Source organism: Rhinoderma darwinii, chromosome 3 (assembly GCF_050947455.1).
Source record: "Rhinoderma darwinii isolate aRhiDar2 chromosome 3, aRhiDar2.hap1, whole genome shotgun sequence".
NCBI classification, from domain to species: Eukaryota; Metazoa; Chordata; class Amphibia; order Anura; family Rhinodermatidae; genus Rhinoderma; species Rhinoderma darwinii.
In genome coordinates this window covers 242,670,794-242,688,573 of record NC_134689.1, presented here as the reverse complement: position 1 = coordinate 242,688,573, position 17,780 = coordinate 242,670,794, and the positions used below count along the sequence as shown (strand labels likewise).

General features: G+C 41.3%; 1 protein-coding gene across 2 annotated transcripts in view; it reads right to left on the bottom strand.

The window, feature by feature from the left end:
- The window catches only part of LOC142748001 (uncharacterized), a 96,137-nt gene that overhangs the window by 8,491 nt on the left and 69,866 nt on the right, over window positions 1-17,780 (bottom strand). For both annotated transcript variants that reach the window (XM_075855117.1, XM_075855118.1), the window contains exons 13-15: window positions 14,382-14,496; window positions 9,108-9,256; window positions 4,881-4,955 (exon numbers count right to left, since the gene is read on the bottom strand). In XM_075855117.1, coding sequence (XP_075711232.1) covers window positions 4,881-4,955; window positions 9,108-9,256; window positions 14,382-14,496 — 339 coding nt within the window. The remainder of the gene's footprint in view (window positions 1-4,880; window positions 4,956-9,107; window positions 9,257-14,381; window positions 14,497-17,780) is intronic.

The window sequence follows — 17,780 nt, the reverse complement described above, 5'->3', positions numbered from 1 at the left end:
TTGTACCTCGTCGCCTAGGGCGGGTCGTTGCAAGTAGGCAGGGACAGGGCGGTGGGTAGATTAGGGCTCACTTTCCCTTCACCTCCTTCCTGCCATCACAGAAAATAAATATGATATGAAATGCAAAGACAATGGGGCAGGTTAATCAATTTTCTGATGTAAAGACGTTGAAAAATATGGCGTTCCCTGGCGCCACTTTTTCTCGATATTATTAGAATGCACTAAAAAACTGGTTAATGAAGAATCCTCGTCTTTTCTACAAAATATCAGGGGTACACTATATGGACAAAAGTATTGGGACACACCTGTTACTCATTTAATTCTGGTGTTGCATTCAGTACCATTGCCACAGGTGTATAAAATTCAGCACCTAGCCTTGCAGTCGCCTTTATAAACTTTGTGTAAGAATGGGTCATTTTAAAGAACTCAATGAATTCCAGCGTGGTAATGTAATAGGATGCGACTGTTGCAACAAGTTCCTGAAATGTATTCCCTCTTAGGGTATGTTCACACGCACTGTTTTCAGATGTAATTCGGGCGTTTTACGCTTCGAATTACGCCTGAAAAAACGTCTCCATTACGCATAAAAACATCTGCCCATTGCTTTCAATGGGTTTTACGATGTTCTGTTCCCACGAGGTGTAATTTTATGCGTCGCTGTCAAAAGACGGCGTGTAAAAAGACGCCAGAGTCAAAGAAGTGCACGTCACTTCTTGGGACATTTTTGGAGCCGTTTTTCATGGACTCCATTGAAAAACAGCTCCAATTACTTCCGTAAAATACGCGAGTTGTTAAAAAACTTCTGAAAATCAGAAGCTGCTTTCAGGCGAAAACAGCTCCGTAATTTCAGACGTATTTTGCTACTGCGTGTGAACATACCCTCAGATATTCCAAAATCAACTGTGAGTCGTATTATTTCAAAGTGGAAGCATTTAAGAATAGGAACCACAGCAGCTCTGCCACAAAGTGGCAGACCATGTAAAGTTGCAGAGCGGAGGGAGCCTACGGATTTACAATGTAATGTCATTAAAGAGGCTCTGTCACCAGATTATAAGTGCGCTATCTCCTACATAATCTGATCGGCGCTGGAATGTAGATAACGGCAGTGGTTTTTATTTTGAAAAACGATCATTTTTGAGCAAGTTATGAACAATTTTAGATTTATGCTAATGAGTTTCTTAATAGACAACTGGGTGTGTTTTTACTTTTTGCCAACTGGGCGTTGTACAGATGATTGTATGACGCTGACCAATCGTGACCAATCAGTGTCATACACTTCTCATTGTTCCAGCCCAGCATGATCCACAGAACAGTGTGATTGTACAGTGAAAGAAGCTGGGCTGGAACAATGAGAAGTGTATGACACTGATTGGTCACTCATCAGAAAAAACAAAAGTGAAAATCCAAAAAATGGCTGAGGAGGGAAAGGGTTAATATCAAAGCTATGAAATAGAAGAGAAGTGAAAACTTTAGATGATTCTACTCTACGTGTCAAACACAGGAGTTTATTATTCTTGTCTTGTACAATAGTTCTTGTCTTTAGGTTATATTTACACAAATGTAATTGAATTATTTTGTTATTTCCTTTAAAATATATATTGCTTTAATTATTGAATGTGGTGGTGTCCTTGACATTTATGTGGGCTATTTATTTATATAATTATGTGAACATGTGTTCAGCTTATGTTATACGCTACTATATGATTGGTGTTAGGTGTGTGCACCGGCCGGTGCACATGCCATTTTCCTTGAAAATGTGCAGGTGTAAATTATTATCCACCTTTGTCCTTGGGGCTTACATCTACATGGTAACACTGCAGAGATGCAGTAGCTTTTCTGGGACACCGCCCAATGCGCTGGCTAAGGCTGTGTTCACTTCCGTCTTGGTTTCAGTTCATGGGTTCTGTTGTAGCTTTCCGACAGAGGAAATCCAAACGGAAACCAAAGCTTCCGTTTGCATTATCATTTGATTTCAATGGTAATGCTTCCCTTGCAAATGATTTCCGTTCCGTAAGGGTTTTTTTTTAGCGGAAACAATAACGTAATCGTTTAAGCTATTGTTTCCGCTAAAAGAACGGAAACCTTACGGAACTGAGACAAACTGAAACCATTTGCACCGGAAGCATTACCATTGAAATCAATGGTAATGCAAACAAAAGCTTTGGTTTCCGTTTGGCTTTCCGTTCATGGATTCCTCCGATGGAAAGCGTAATTATTGCATTCAACACGCCTGACTATATGTATATATAAAGGACACTATATCAATCCATTCTATACCCCTGAGGAAGCTATGTTTCTCCAGGCGATACGCGAGGGGGTCTGTGTTTTTTAAGTGTGAGCACCTCTGCCGGGCTTGTATCTATTGTCTTATTCTTATGATGTTTTAGGTATATGCATTTTTGCATTGTATGTCACATTTATTCATGATCTTATCCTATGTTAGGAATTATCACATGTATTGAAGTGGGATCCTTATTAGGGCCATTCATGTGTCCAGCTGGTCTGATCTAATTTGCGGCTATTGTGCACTTTACTGTGTGTCTTATTATATCTTATCACTGTTTGAATTCTTGTATACAATGTTTTTAACTTGTTTGTCTTCTCCTTTTTGGTGTCCAATAAAAACTTTTGTTACTGTTTTGATACAATTATGGAGGTGCATGTAAATTTTTTTGCCCTACTTTCTCTGGTAGTTTTAGAAGCCCCAGAGGAGTCCGGAGAAAGGATTGCCTCCTGCCCCCCCATCCAAATCTACAGCCTGTAGATTCCCAAAAACTATTCTTATATTAATTTTGGTGGATTTATTTGGAATAAACCCAGTCTGGTCACTTTGGACAACTTTCATTATTACTTTTGCCAATATACACCGCATTCCAAATTATTATGCAAATGTTATTTTTCGCTGATTTTCCTAAATAGTCGATGCAAATGACAGTCAGTATAATCTTCAAGCCATCAACCGTTGGAGTATAATGCAAATTTTATTGAACAAATCTCCTAATAATAACAGATTTTTTTTAACAGAGATCAAAAAATTTTCAAGGTTGTAAAGAGAACTAAAATGGTAATTTGTTGCATTTTCAGAATCAGGAGGTCATATTTACAGAAATCAAAAGCTCTTTCAATAAAAAAAAACTTAACAGGCCAAGTTACATGTTAACATAGGACCCCTTCTTTGATATCACCTTCACAATTCTTGCATCCATTGAATTTGTGAGTATTTGGACAGTTTCTGCTTGAATATCTTTGCAGGATGTCAGAATAACCTCCCAGAGCTTCTGTTTTGATGTGAACTGCCTGAGGATGCTCCAAAGTTTCTCAATAGGGTTGAGGTCAGGGGAACATGGGGGCCACACCATGAGTTTCTCTCCTTTTATGCCTATAGCAGCCAACAACACAGAGGTATTCTTTGCAGCATGAGATGGTGCATTGTCATGCATGAAGATAATTTCGCTACGGAAGGCACGGTTCTTCTTTTTGTACCACAGAAGAAAGTGGTCAGTCATAAACTCTACGTACTTTGCAAATGTCATTTTCACATTGTCAGGGACCCTAAAGGGGCCTACCAGCTCTCTCCATGATTCCAGCCCAAAACATGACTCCGCCACCTCCTTGCTGACGTCGCAGCCTTGTGGGGACATGGTGGCCATTCACCAACCATCCACTACTCCATCCTTCTGCACCATCCAGGATTGCACGGCACTCATCAGTAAACAACACGGTTTGAAAATTAGTCTTCATGTATTTCTGAGCCCACTGCAACCGTTTCTGCTTGTGAGCATTGTTTAGGGGTGGCCGAATAATAGCTTTATGCACACTTGCAAACCTCTGGAGGATCCTACACCTTGAGGTTCGCGGGACTCCAGAGGCACCAGCGGCTTCAAATACCTGTTTGCTGCTTTGCAATGGCATTTTAGCAGCTGCTCTCCTAATCCTATTTATTTGTTTGGCAGAAACCTTCCTCATTATGCCTTTATCTGAACGATCCCGTTTGTGCTCTGAATCAGCCACAAATCTTATCACAGTAAGATGATCACGCTTAAGTTGTCTTGAAATATCCAATTTTTTCATACCTTGTCCAAGGCATTGCACTATTTCACGCTTTTCGGCAGCAGAGAGATCCTTTTTCTTTCCCATATTGCTTGAAACCTGTGACCTGCTTAATAATGTGGAACGTTCTTCTTAAGTAATTTTCCTTTGATTGGGCACACCTGGCAAACTTATTAGGTGTCTGAGATTGATTACAATGATCCAAACAGCCCTAAGACCCAATACCATCCATGAGTTTCATTGGAAAAACTAATAATTAAATGTTTATGACCCTTAAATCCAATGTGCATAATAATTTGGAACACGGTGTAGATGACAGCATCCGGGCAAGGATTTTAATATTTATTTTTATTAACAATAATCGGCCTGTAAGAGTCAATATTAGCAGGATTTTTATTAGGCTTCAGGATCAGCCCGCTCGTGGCCTCCTCCATCAATGGGGGAAAAATTCCCTTCTCAAAGGAGGAATTAAAAAACCTCCAACATGTGGCCCATTTATGCTGTATTTATAATTGTCAGTTTTTCCTAAGCTCAGCTCCAGAGGGGGTTGGGACAAGCTGCTATGATGTCTCCCAAACAATTCACAAAGAGAAAAGAGGAGATCCTGCTCTCCTGTCTCCCTGTAGCACACACTCAGAAGCAGCAGCAGAATGGAGGACATCAGTGCAGAAGGCAGGGGGGGTTAGAAATGTCTCATAAGTGAAAAAAAAGGCAATTTATCTAATAAGACATATAACAATGTTTCTTATATGTGCTTGTACTATTGACTAATGCAAAGTTTATTGAAACAATAGTGACTATTTAAGTCTCCACACATCATCACTCCTCACCTTCTGTGAGCGCAGATGTGAGACCTGCTCCATTATCAGCTGACAGATCTCAGGAACATAATCTTCTGTTGAATTCTATAGTTGTAAACATAAAAGGTCTATTATGTATATGAACTTGCAGTAGAAAAAAAATGTTGGATATACAATAGTAACTAGCTCTTTTAATTTTAAACTAATTTTGATTCATTACTTTGTAAGATTTTATTTACGATTAGTAAAATTGCCACTATCCATAAGATGTGTGTTTTTTTGCTGCTTCAGCAGTCTCTGAAAAAGATGTGAAGGCAGTGCTTGAGCAGGAGATTCGTCAGTCAGCAGATCTTCTCCTATCAGTTGTGCTAAACCTTCTAATGTGAACAGATTGGACGAAAGCTTAACCCTTTAGTGACCAGCCCATTTTAGGCCCTAATGACCAAGCTATTTTATTCGTTTTTCTATAGTCGCATTCAAAGAGCTATAACTTTTTTATTTTTTCGTCTACATAGCTGTATGGGGACTTGTTTTTTGCGGGATTAGTTGTACTTTTTAATAGCACCATTTTAGGGTACATATAATTTTTTTATTAACTTTTATTAACTTCCACCATTGTTCTATGCGTTTTTAAATTGACGCCGTTCACTATGCGACGTAAATAACATGTTACCTTTAATCTATGGGTTGGTACGATTACGGCGATACCACATATGTAGAGGTTTTTTATGTTTTACGACTTTTGCACAATAAAAACACTTTTGAACTAAAATTATTTGTTTTTGCATCGTTGCTTTCCAAGAGCCGTAACTTTTTTATTTTTCCATCAATGTAGTAATTTTTTGGGCTTGATTTCTGCAGGTCGAGACGTAGTTTTGATTGGTACTGTTTTGGGGTGCATGGGACTTATTGATTCATTTTTATTATGACTTTTTTGGGGGGCAATGGAAAAAAATAGCAATTTCGCCATTGTTTTTTGCGTTTTTTTTTTTTTTTACGGTGTTCACCTTGCGGTTTAAATGACATATTAACTTTATTAATGGAGTCATTACGGTAGCGGCGATACCATATATGTGTACTTTTATTTATTTTTTACACTTTTACTAAATAAGACCACTTTTTCTGGAAAAAAATGGTTTTATTTATTTTTTTACTGTCATTTTTATTAATAATCTTTATTTCACATTTATTACTTATTTCATTAGTCCCACTAGGGGACTTTACTGTGCGATCTTCAGATCGCTACTATAATGCTTTGGTATACTTCGTATACCAGAGCATTATTGCCTGTCAGTGTAAATCTGACAGGCATCTATTAGGCTGGGTTCACACAACAGGGTCCCGCCCGAGCCCGAGTGTCGGCCGGTAAAATCGGCCATTTTGCCCGGCCGGTTTGCATAAAGTTTTGCATCCGTTCCGGGCCGGGCAGATCTGGACAGTGACATCAGCGGCAACTCCTGAAGGGGAATCCCCATGTGTTCGGGGATTCCGCTTCAGGAGTTTCCCCTGATGTCACTGCCCAGATATGGACAGAGACATCAAGCGCTCTGTCCAGGAGCGGAATCCCCGAAAACACGGGGATTCCGCTCCTTCAAGGAGCTAAAGTGGGGCTAGCACATAGCAGAGCCGGGAGATACCTCCCTGCTCTGCTATAGTGGCGTCGCTACAGTAGTAGCAGCCGCAGCAGCTGCTAGCGGCGCCATGGAAGGTGTCGCCGGGCCAGGGCGCTTTTAAAACAAGCACGGGAAGGGAGCCAGCGCAGTGCTCCCTCCACCTGCTGTACACCCCGGCCCTGCCACACAGTGTACAGCATACAGCCATTCGTCCGAATGGCATAAACTCCTCCTCCTCACATGCACTCTGGGCTGTGAGGAGGAGGAGATAGAGCGCAAGCGACGGAAAACTCGGCCATCACTCGGGACACATTCCGGTGATGGCCGTGTATTACCCGGCCCCATAGACTTCTATGGGAGCCGGGCGACCGGGTACCCGGCCGAAAATAGAGCACGTCCCATTTTTTGACGGCCGGTTTTCCCGGCCGTCAAAAAATCGGTCGTGTGAATAGCCCCATTAGGGGTCTATTATTCCTAATACAGCCGGGTGATTTATGAACGGCTGGCACCCGGCCGGGAAACCCTGTCGTGTGAATGAGGCCTTAGGATGTGCCTCCGGCGCGTCCTAATAGGCATATGTCCAGGGCAGACCTGGGGGCTTTTATCAAGCCCCCGGCTGCCATGACAACCCATCGGAGACCCGCGATTGCATTTGCGGGTCGCTGATGGGTGACAGAGGGAGCTCCCTCCCTCTGTAAACAAGTTAAATGCCGCGGTCACTATTGACGGCGGCATTTAACGGGTTAACCGGCCGTGATCTAAGTAAACTTCGATCGCGGGCGTTGGAGCAGGAGCTCAGCTGTCATAAGACAGCAGAGCCCCGGCTCCAGCCTGCACGGGAGACCCGTGCAGGACTTAGACTAGGCTCACGTGAAAAGGCGTCAGGCCCCTTAGTGATGAACGTGAAAAGGCGTATTGTTGTTCACTAAGGGGTTGAGGAGGCTCTGTCACCAGATTATAAATGTCCTATCTCTTACATAATCTGATAGGCTCTGTAATGTAGATAACAACAGTGGTTTTTATTTTGAAAAACGATTATTTTTGAGCAAGTTATGAACAATTTTAGATTTATGCTAATTACTTTCTTAATGACCAACTGGGCGTGTTTTTACTTTTTACCAACTGGGCGTTGTGAAGAGAAGTGTATGACGCTGACCAATCAGCGTCATACACTTCTCATTGTTCCAGCCCATGGTTACAGCGTGATTGTGCAGTGAAAGAAGCTGGGAAGGAACAATGAGAAGTGTATGACGCTGATTGGTCAGCGTCATACACTCTGTACAACGCCTAGTTGGTAAAAAGTAAAAACACGCCCAGTTGTCTATTAAGAAAGTAATTAGCATAAATCTAAAATTGCTCATAACTTGTTCAAAAATGATCGTTTTTCAAAATAAAAAACACTGTTGTTATCTACATTACAGCGCCGATCAGATTATGTAGGAGATAGGGCACTTATAATCTGGTGACAGAGCCTCTTTAAATACTCACAGGGCTTCTTAAGCACCGCCCACACGTCCTTTTCACAGGGACTGAGGAAGCGCCAAAGACCCCCCCTTAATTTCAGTTAGGGTGAAGTCCTGCTCAGAGCAATATTATAGATGCCAGTATTTAAAAAGGCTCTGTCACCACATTATAAGTGCCCTATCTCCTACATAATGTGATCGGTGCTGTAATGTAGATAACAACAGTGGTTTTTATTTTGAAAAATGATCATTTTTGACCAAGTATTCAGCAATTTTAGATTTATGCTAATTACTTTCTTAATGCCCAACTGGGCGTTTTTTTTACTTTTGACCAAGTGGGCGTTGTGAAGAGAAGTGTACGACGCTGACCAATCAGCGTCATACACTTCTCTTCATTCATGCTCAGCTTTATTCACAGCACAGCGTGATCTCGCGAGATTACGCTGTGACATCACATACTCCCACATTTCCTTCACCGGAGCAATGGGAGAATGATCAGGCATTGCCTCCAGCCGTGCCAGGACTGCTGCTGAGGAGGATAATCGTCCTGGTATGGATGGAGCCGATGTTTGGTCATTCTCCTCTCGCTCAGGTGAAGGAACTGCGGGAGTAAGTCACGTCACAGCGTGATCTCGCGAGATCACAGTCTGCTGTGAATAAAGCTGGCCATGAATGAAGAGAAGTGTATAACGCTGATTGGTCAGCATCATGCACTTTTCTTTACAACGCCCACTTGGTGAAACTAAAAAAACGCCCAGTTGGGCTTTTGTCACTAATAAATGTTTTTAAAAAAAAACAAAACAGTAGTTATCTACATCAAAGCGTTTATTAGATTAGGTCGGAGATACAGAAGTATTAAACTGGTGACAGAGCCTCTTTAAAGCGATACTGCATCACAACAGTGGCTCTTTATTGTTCATTTTTAGCATAAAAACACAAGCATTATATATTTGAATTTTGTTTAGTATAAAGTACAAATTACTAACTATAGCACCCTTCATGACAGATACTATTGATTGAACATCAACAGACGATCAGTTTTGTTTTTCAGCCTACCGTCTTTGAATGATGAGCCTAAACTCAAATGTTGTAGTGGACAATCACAGAAAATGACCATTCTACAGTTGAGACAAGCTGTTGCATTTGCAAAGAATTTCAGAAAGAATTGTGTACACTGTTACCTGAAAGGCCTGTGAAACAGTCTTTGACAGAGGTTCTCTGATGGCATTGACATGACTCATGTTTCTGCAGTTTAGGGCGAAAAACTGCATCTGAAAACAGCTGAATAGATCAAACTCCGTCTTCATCACATTTTCATAAAAGTGCTTAGCTGTAAAGAAATTCATTGAATAAAAAATACTAGTTTTCAAATGAGTAAATATTAATGATCATCCAATTTTAGTTTAAAACTTTAAATACCTTTTCTCAGAAATCAGTGAACAAGAGAACGAATGCTTACAGAGACCTTGGCTTTAAATGAAACACCGTGCACATAAATTATGCACTTTACTTATGTACACTTATGTAAGAATACACTTATTTAAAATGGAAACACATGCCTTATCAACAACTAGCAACCTTTTTCATTATAATAAAAAACACTTTTAACTAAAGGGGTTTTCCACCGTCTGACAACTGGTGGCCTATCCTATCCGACAATCGAACCCCGCACAGATCAGCTGGTCCGATGCCTCCGAGCACTGGACGAAGATGCCGCACGCACTTAGCTCCGGCCACGGAATAGCGGCCGAGCTGCAGTTCTGCTCCTATTCAAGTGAACAGGAGAGGACCTGCAGTTCTGCAGCACGGCCGCTATGCTATGTAGAGAGCCAACTGCTTCCAGGCTCTGTACATAGCATTATGTGCCATAACATCCAGTGCCCACAGGCCACCGGAGTGGCTTATTGATGCGGGGTCCGGGTGTCGGACCCACACCTATAATATACTGATGACCTATCCGGTGGATAGGTCATCATTTGTCAGAAGGAGGACAACACCTTTAATCAATATTGTTTGGGGTCCCTTATCGTGCATCTTGACTCTTGTTCTAAATAAAAATTGGTTCCACTACTCTGTCAAATATTTCTGTATGATTTTTATCAGGAAAAAAAATATTTCAGACTTAAGCTCGGCGTTCATGAGAATTCATGTTGAAAGAAGATTTGGACATCATAAAGGTGGAACCCTCCTGTATGATGTCCATATGCCCTTATATCATGGTGATTCCTTTTGGCATATATTTGACAGATTCCCGTCAAGATACTGTTTTGTTTTGCGTAGTTCGCTACACTATTCAATACAGCAAAATAAGTATGTTTTTGTATAATTCATTACCATGAAAGGGAATCAGCAGACGTACCTAACTGTAAGGCTTTATTACAATTGACTATACAAAAAAAGAGGAAAGTAAATACAGTAAGGAGTCTGAACTCTTATGTCAATGCAATATTTTAGTTTTTCCTTGTAAAATTAGCAAAGATTACTAACATTCTGTTTTCATTTTGTCATTATGGGGTATTGAATGCAGAATGATGGGGAACAACTTAGAATTTTTTATTTTAGCACAAGGCCTCAACATAACAAAATGTGAAAAAAGTGAAAGGGTCTGAAGACTTTCTGAATGCACTGTATATATCTCACCTATATTCAAAATATATTGTGTGAACATAGCTGAAAAAGTATGGACAGCTTGGGCCTGTCATTAGCTCCTACAAAGGGAGTTATTAGACTCGCGTAATTGCTGCTGTGTCTGTGAATCCAGCGGTGTTTGTTGCTTACTTCTGCGTCTCCCCATTGCTAATATATTGCCCCCTGTTTATTTATTAAACAATATGTAAATGTGCCGTTGGCTAGCCAAGTTAGTTTGGTCGCCAGCAATTCTCAATGGACGTAGGTAGCAGAAAGCCCCTGATACTGACCTATCAGCGTGAGGCTGTTTCCTCCAGACACTACTAGGCCAGCGTCATCGCGAGTTTCAAAAGAGGGGGCAATATCTCAGCAACGGGGGAATGCAGAAGTAAGCAACAAAAACCGCTGGACTCACATACACAGCGGCAATTACGTGTGTCTGAGAACTTACTTTGTAGGAGCTAATGACAGGTCCTCTTTAACACCTTCCCGCAAATGGGCGTGACTGTACATCCTTATTAACAGTACATTCCCGCAATATGGCGTACAGTCACGGCCTGTAGATGAAGCGGGCACAGGAGCTTCAGCGGGTGTCAGCTGTAATATACAGCCGAATTCCTGCTGCAACGGCGGCGATGGCAGTTACCACCGATCGCCGCTGTTTAACCCCGTAAATGCAGCAGTCAATAGCGACTGCCGCATCTAAGTGGTTGAAGGAGGGAGGGGGCTCCCTCTGTACCTCAATGGACCCCCCCCGCAAGATACCGCGGGTGCCAAAACCGGTGCCGATGCCCAGCAACGGCTTCCTGGTCGGCCAGGTATGGAAGCCTATTAGGTCCTGCCCAAGGCAGTTCCTAATAGGCTAACTGTCAGATGAAGAATGACAGTTAGAGTACACTACACTACATACATATTGAGGTGTATTGTACCGGGGATCAGAAGATCAGATCTTCAAGTCCCCAGGTAAGTGTAAGAAAACAAGTAAAAAAAATGTTTAAGAAAAATAAATAAATAAAAATTTTTAGGTAATAAAAACAACAATCGCCCTGTTTCCCTGTTCAAGTCCTTTATAATTAGAATTATTTTTTGAAAAAACATAATAGGTATCGCCGCGTTTGGGACGGGCTGAACTATAAAAATATCACGTTATTTTTACCGCACGGTGAACACCGTAAAAAAATAAAATAAAAATAAAGACACCATTTTTTTTTGTGGTCATCTTGTCTTAAAATTTTTTTAATAAAAACTGATCAAAAAGTCACAAGTACCCCAAAAATAGCAAATAGAAACTACAGTTCGTCATGCAAAAAACAAGCCCTCCCACAGCGATATGAACTGAAAAATAAAAAAGTTATGGCTGACACAATATGGCGACACTAAAACATGATTTTTGGGGAAAAGAGTATTTTTATTGTGGGAAAGTAGAAAAACGTAAAAAAAACGATATAAATTTGGTATCGCTGTAATCGTATCGACCAACAGAATAAAGTTAACATGTTGTTTATACTGCACGGTGAACACTGTAAAAAAGAAAAAACAAAACAGTACTAGAATTGCTGTTTTTTGGTTTCCTCATCTCCCAAAAAATGAAATAGTGATAAGAAACAAAAATAAAAAAAATCGCATGTACCCCAAAATGGAATCAATAACAATTACAGCTCGTTCGACAAAAAACGCGCCGTCAACAGAAAAATAACACGTTATGACTCTCAAAAAGCAATGATGCAAAATGATGCTAAATGCGGCCCAGACAAATGTTTTAGGTCCAGTAGTTTTTCACTAAATACCCCACATAGTCATTTGCTAGACCTCAAAGGTGGACCCCATAGAAGCAGCAGAGATGAGGAAACTTTAGGGCATTGTGCTGCTTATAGGGCTAGTGAAGAAGTCAAAGATCAGGCAATACTGGAGAGCAGATATTTTGTACAATACCCTAAAAACCCGCACTCCAAAAACCAAATGGCGATCCTTCCCTTTAGAGCCTTGCTGTGTGTCCAAATAGCAGGTTATGACCACATATGGGGTATTGCCTTACTCGGGAGAAATTGCGTGACAAATTTTGGGGTGTATTTTCTCCTGTATTGCTTGTAAAAATGAAAAATGCTGAGCTAAAATTACATATTATTAGAAAAGAATGTAGATTTAAATTTTCATGGCCCAGTTCTAATAAAATGTATAAAACACTTTTGGGGTCAAAACAATCACTACAACCCTAATTTAACTCCTTGAGGGGTAAAGTCTCGAAAATGTGGTAACATTGGGGAATTTCTACTGTACTAGTACCCCAGGAAGCTTTTCACATGCGACATGGCGCCCAGAAACCAATTCAGCAAAATATGTGCTCAAAAAGTAAAATGGCGCTCCTTCCCTTCTGAGTCCCGCCGTGTGTCCAAACAGCAGTTTGCGATCGCATATGGGGTATTGCTGTACTCGGGAGAAAATGCTTTACAAATATTGGGCTGATTTTCCCCTATAGTCCTTGTGAAAATGAAAAATTTGGAGCTAGAACTACATCTTATTGTAAAAAATATATATTTTTTTTAATTTTCACATCCCCATAAATTCAGCAAAAACCTGTGGGGTCAAATGATCACTACAACCCTAGATTAATTCATCATGGAGTGTAGTTTACTAAATGGAGTCACATTTCAGAGCTTTTACTGTACTGGTACCTCCGGGGCTCTGTAAATGCAACATGGCACCCAGGAATCAATCCAGCTAAATGTGCGCTCCAAATAGGGGTATTTCCCTACTCTGAAGAAGTTGCTTTACAAATGTTGTGGTGCTTTTTCTCCTTTAATTGTTGAGAAAATGAAAAATTTTGAACTACAGCTATGTCTTAGCGGGAAAAAATTAAATTTTTCATTTTCACTGCCCAATTCTAATAAATCTAAGGAATACCTGTGGGGTCAAAATGCTCACTACAGCCCTAGAATAATTCCTTGTGGGGTGTAGTTTCCAAAATGTGGTCTTTGAGGTGTTTCCTTTGTTTTTAGCTCCACAAAACCTCTTCTAACCTGACATGGTGCCTAAAATATAATCTAAAAATATGTATCTAAAAAAAAGAAGGCCCCAAAATCCACTAGGTGCTCCTTTGCTCCTGAGGCCTGTGTTTCAGTCCTGTAAGACACTAGGGCCACATGTGGGATATTTCTATAAACTGCAGAACCTGGGCAATAAATATTAAGTTGTGTTTCTCTGCTAAAACCTTCTGTGTAACAGAAAAAATTTATTAAAAAAGAAATGTGTAAATTTAACCTGTAAAGAAACTTTCTACATGCCGTATTGAAAACTTTGAGGGTGGTTTTTAAAATGGGGTTATTTATGGGGGTTTCACAAAATATAGGCCCCTCAAAGCTACTTCAGAACTGAATTGGACCCTATTAAAATAGGTTTTGAAATTTTCTTGAAAATTTGAGAAATTGCTGCTAAACTTATAAACCTTGTAAAATCCTAGAAAAATAAAATGATGTTCAAAAAATGATGCCAACATAAAGTAGACATATGGGATATGTGAACTAGTAACTGTATCTGTCTTACTAGCAGATACATTAAAATGTAGAAAAATGAAAATGTTTGCAATTTTTCTCAAAATGTTGATGTTTTTCCACAAATAAGCAATGATTTATCTACCAAATTTTACCCCTGACATAAAGTACAATTTGTCACAAGAAAACAATCTCAGAATCGCTTGGCTAGGTGAAAGCACTCCAAAGTTATTACCACATAAAGTGACACGTCAGATTTTAAAAAAAGGGGCTCTGTCATTTAGTCCAAAAGTGGCTACGACAGGAACGGGTTAAGGAGACAGGAAAATGTTTACTTACCAATTGATGTATTGTTTTCATGTGGCAGGGTATCTAAGTGACTTCCAATCAAGAAAACATGTGGCTTGGACTGAGAACTGTGAGTCATACTGAGAAATCGGAGCCAAAACATCAACTAGAAAGTGGAATACACATTTTAAAATAAATTATATAAACATACATATACACTACCGTTCAAAAGTTTAGGGTCACTTAGAAATGTCCTTATTTTTGGAAGAAAAGCACAGTTTTTTTCAATGAAGATAACATTAAATTAATCAGAAATACACTCTATACATTGTTAATGTGCTAAATGACTATTCTAGCTGCAAACGTCTGGGTTTTAATGCAATATCTACATAGGTGTACAGAGGCCCATTTCCAGCAACCATCACTCCAGTGTTCTAATGGTACATTGTGTTTGCTAACTGTGTTAGAAGGCTAATGGATGATTAGAAAACACTTGAAAACCCTTGTGCAATTATGTTAGCGCCGCTGTAAACAGTTTTGATGTTTAGAGGAGCTATAAAACTGACCTTCCTTTGAGCTAGTTGAGAATCTGGAGCATTACATTTGTAGGTTCGATTAAACTCTCAAAATGGCTAGAAAAAGAGAGCTTTCATGTGAAACTCAACAGTCTATTCTTGTTCTTAGAAATGAAGGCTATTCCATGCGAGAAATTTCCAAGAAACTGAAGATTTCCTACAACGGTGTGTACTACTCCCTTCAGAGGACAGCACACACAGGCTCTAACCAGAGTAGAAAGAGAAGTGGGAGGCCCCGCTGCACAACTGAGCAACAAGACAAGCACATTAGAGTCTCTAGTTTGAGAAATAGACGCCTCACAGGTCCTCAACTGGCAGCTTCATTAAATAGTACCCGCAAAACGCCAGTGTCAACGTCTACAGTGAAGAGGCAACTCCGGGATGCTGGCCTTCAGGGCAGAGTGGCAAAGAAAAAGCCATATCTGAGACTGGCTAATAAAAAGAAAAGATTAATATGGGCAAAAGCACACAGACATTGGACAGAGGAAGATTGGAAAAAAGTGTTATGGGCAGACGAATCGAAGTTTGAGGTGTTTGGATCACACAGAAGAACATTCGTGAGACGCAGAACAACTGAAAAGATGCTGGAAGAGTGCCTGACGCCATCTGTCAAGCATGGTGGAGGTAATGTGATGGTTTGGGGTTGCTTTGGTGCTGGTAAAGTGGGAGATTTATACAAGGTAAAAGGTATTTTGAATAAGGAAGGCTATCACTCCATTTTGCAATGCCATGTCATACCCTGTGGACAGCGCTTGATTGGAGCTAATTTCATCCTACAACAGGACAATGACCCAAAGCACACCTCCAAATTATGCAAGAACTATTTAGGGAAGAAGCAGGCAGCTGGTATTCTTTCTGCAATGGAGTGGCCAGCGCAGTCACCAGATCTCAACCCCATAGAGCTGTTGTGGGAGCAGCTTGACCGTATGGTACGCAAGAAGTGCCCATCAAGCCAATCCAACTTGTGGGAGGGCCTTCTGGAAGAATGGGGTGACATTTCTCCCGATTACCTCAGCAAATTAACAGCTAGAATGCCAAAGGTCTGCAATGCTGTAATTGCTGCAAATGGAGCATTCTTTGACGAAAGCAAAGTTTGAAGGAGAAAATTATTATTTGAAATAAAATCATTATTTCTAACCTTGTCAATGTCTTGACTATATTTTCTAGTCATTTTGCAACTCATTTGATAAATATAAGTGCGAGTTTTCATGGAAAACACAAAATTGTCTGGGTGACCCCAAACTTTTGAACGGTAGTGTATAAAAAGCATATCACAGAAGGTTAAAGGAGTTCTCCCACAAGAGACATTTAAATGTCAGATAGATGCGGGTCCCACCTCTGGGACTCGCACCCATCTCCAGAACGGGGCCCCCTAAACCCCGTTCAGCCGCTGTGTGTTGAAGGTGAATGAGGTAAATTCCGACCATGAAAAATGTTATATGGTCGTGAGTTAGGTAAACAGCGTAACTCACTGAGCTACGCTGTTTCCATAAGTCTCATAGAACTTAATGGCAGTTGGGGGTGGAGCTTGCCGCTGACTGAGATGGCGGTGTGAGACAAGTCCTCCTGCACAACTTGTAGCTAACAAGCGGCTCACAGCGACAGATCGCCTTGTAAAGAAGCGGAATCACGAGGGTTCCACTCCTTAACCTTCCTAGAACCAGGGAGCATCATGACTAAGAGAAGGGGAGCGAAGGTAGAGCTGAAAAAGCTCCCGGACTACTTCCCAGTGACGGACCGCACCCAAGATGGCGCCGGCTCGCCTCCTGAGAGGGAGGAAGCGCGTCCCTGTGCCTCATCAACGGACAGCTCAGGTCAGTCTGCAGAGAGGGACATAACTCCCCAGGGGAGCTCAGAAGATGTGGGTAACCCTGCCAAACGGGGGGCGACTCGCTCATGACTCTCCCCGCCTAACAGCATGGGCCCGGGGCATGAGAAAGCACATTCCCCCTCTCCATTAACGGCCCACGTGGGCGGCCTTACAGCTACTACTGTCCCTGAAATGACGGCTATCCCAGATGATGCCCCCCTTACCACTGCTATTATGAAGGGGTTAATACAGTCGTTACAGAGCTCCATATCGGAGACATTACATAAAATGATGTCACAGATTCAAATGTCGGTGGATGAGCTGGGGTGCCGCATAGACCACATTGAACGCAAGATGGGAGATTACGCTGCAGCCCATAATACGCTTATAGATGCTCACTCTGCCCTTAAAGATGAAGTGGTATGGCTGAAGTCCAAACTAATGGATCAGGAAGACAGATCCAGACGAAACAACCTGAAGGTACGGGGGGTCCCAGAGACCGTCTCCCCGTGGGACTTGCAGAACTATCTACAGGACATGTTTAAAGCTTTGTCACCTACGCTCACTCCTCTAGACCTGACTCTAGATAGAACGCACAGGATCCCTAAATCTCGCTCAGCTCCTATCGATTCTCCAAGGGATGTATTAACGAGAGTACATTTTTATCAAACTAAAGATCGTATCCTTCAAGAGTCCAGAAGATTGGGGAAACTTCCTGAGCCCTACACCCATGTCTCGATTTTTTCCGGATTTATCTGCTTCTACGCTGATGCTTCGCAAGCAATTCCAACCAATCACAGTTACTCTCAGGGAGCACAACCTCAAGTATAAATGGGGTTTCCCGGTCAAGTTGATCGTCAACAAGAACGGATCCACTGATGTGATGTCTTCCCCTTCTGACGGCGTATCGCTGCTGTGACAATGGAATATCCCGATCACCAATACGACGGTCGTTCCCTCAAGAGCATCTCCACGTCGCATTTCCCCCGAATGGGAAACGGGTTAAAGACGCCCAGCTGATTGACTCTCTAAGGTGACTGTCTGACCATAAATACGCGATACATG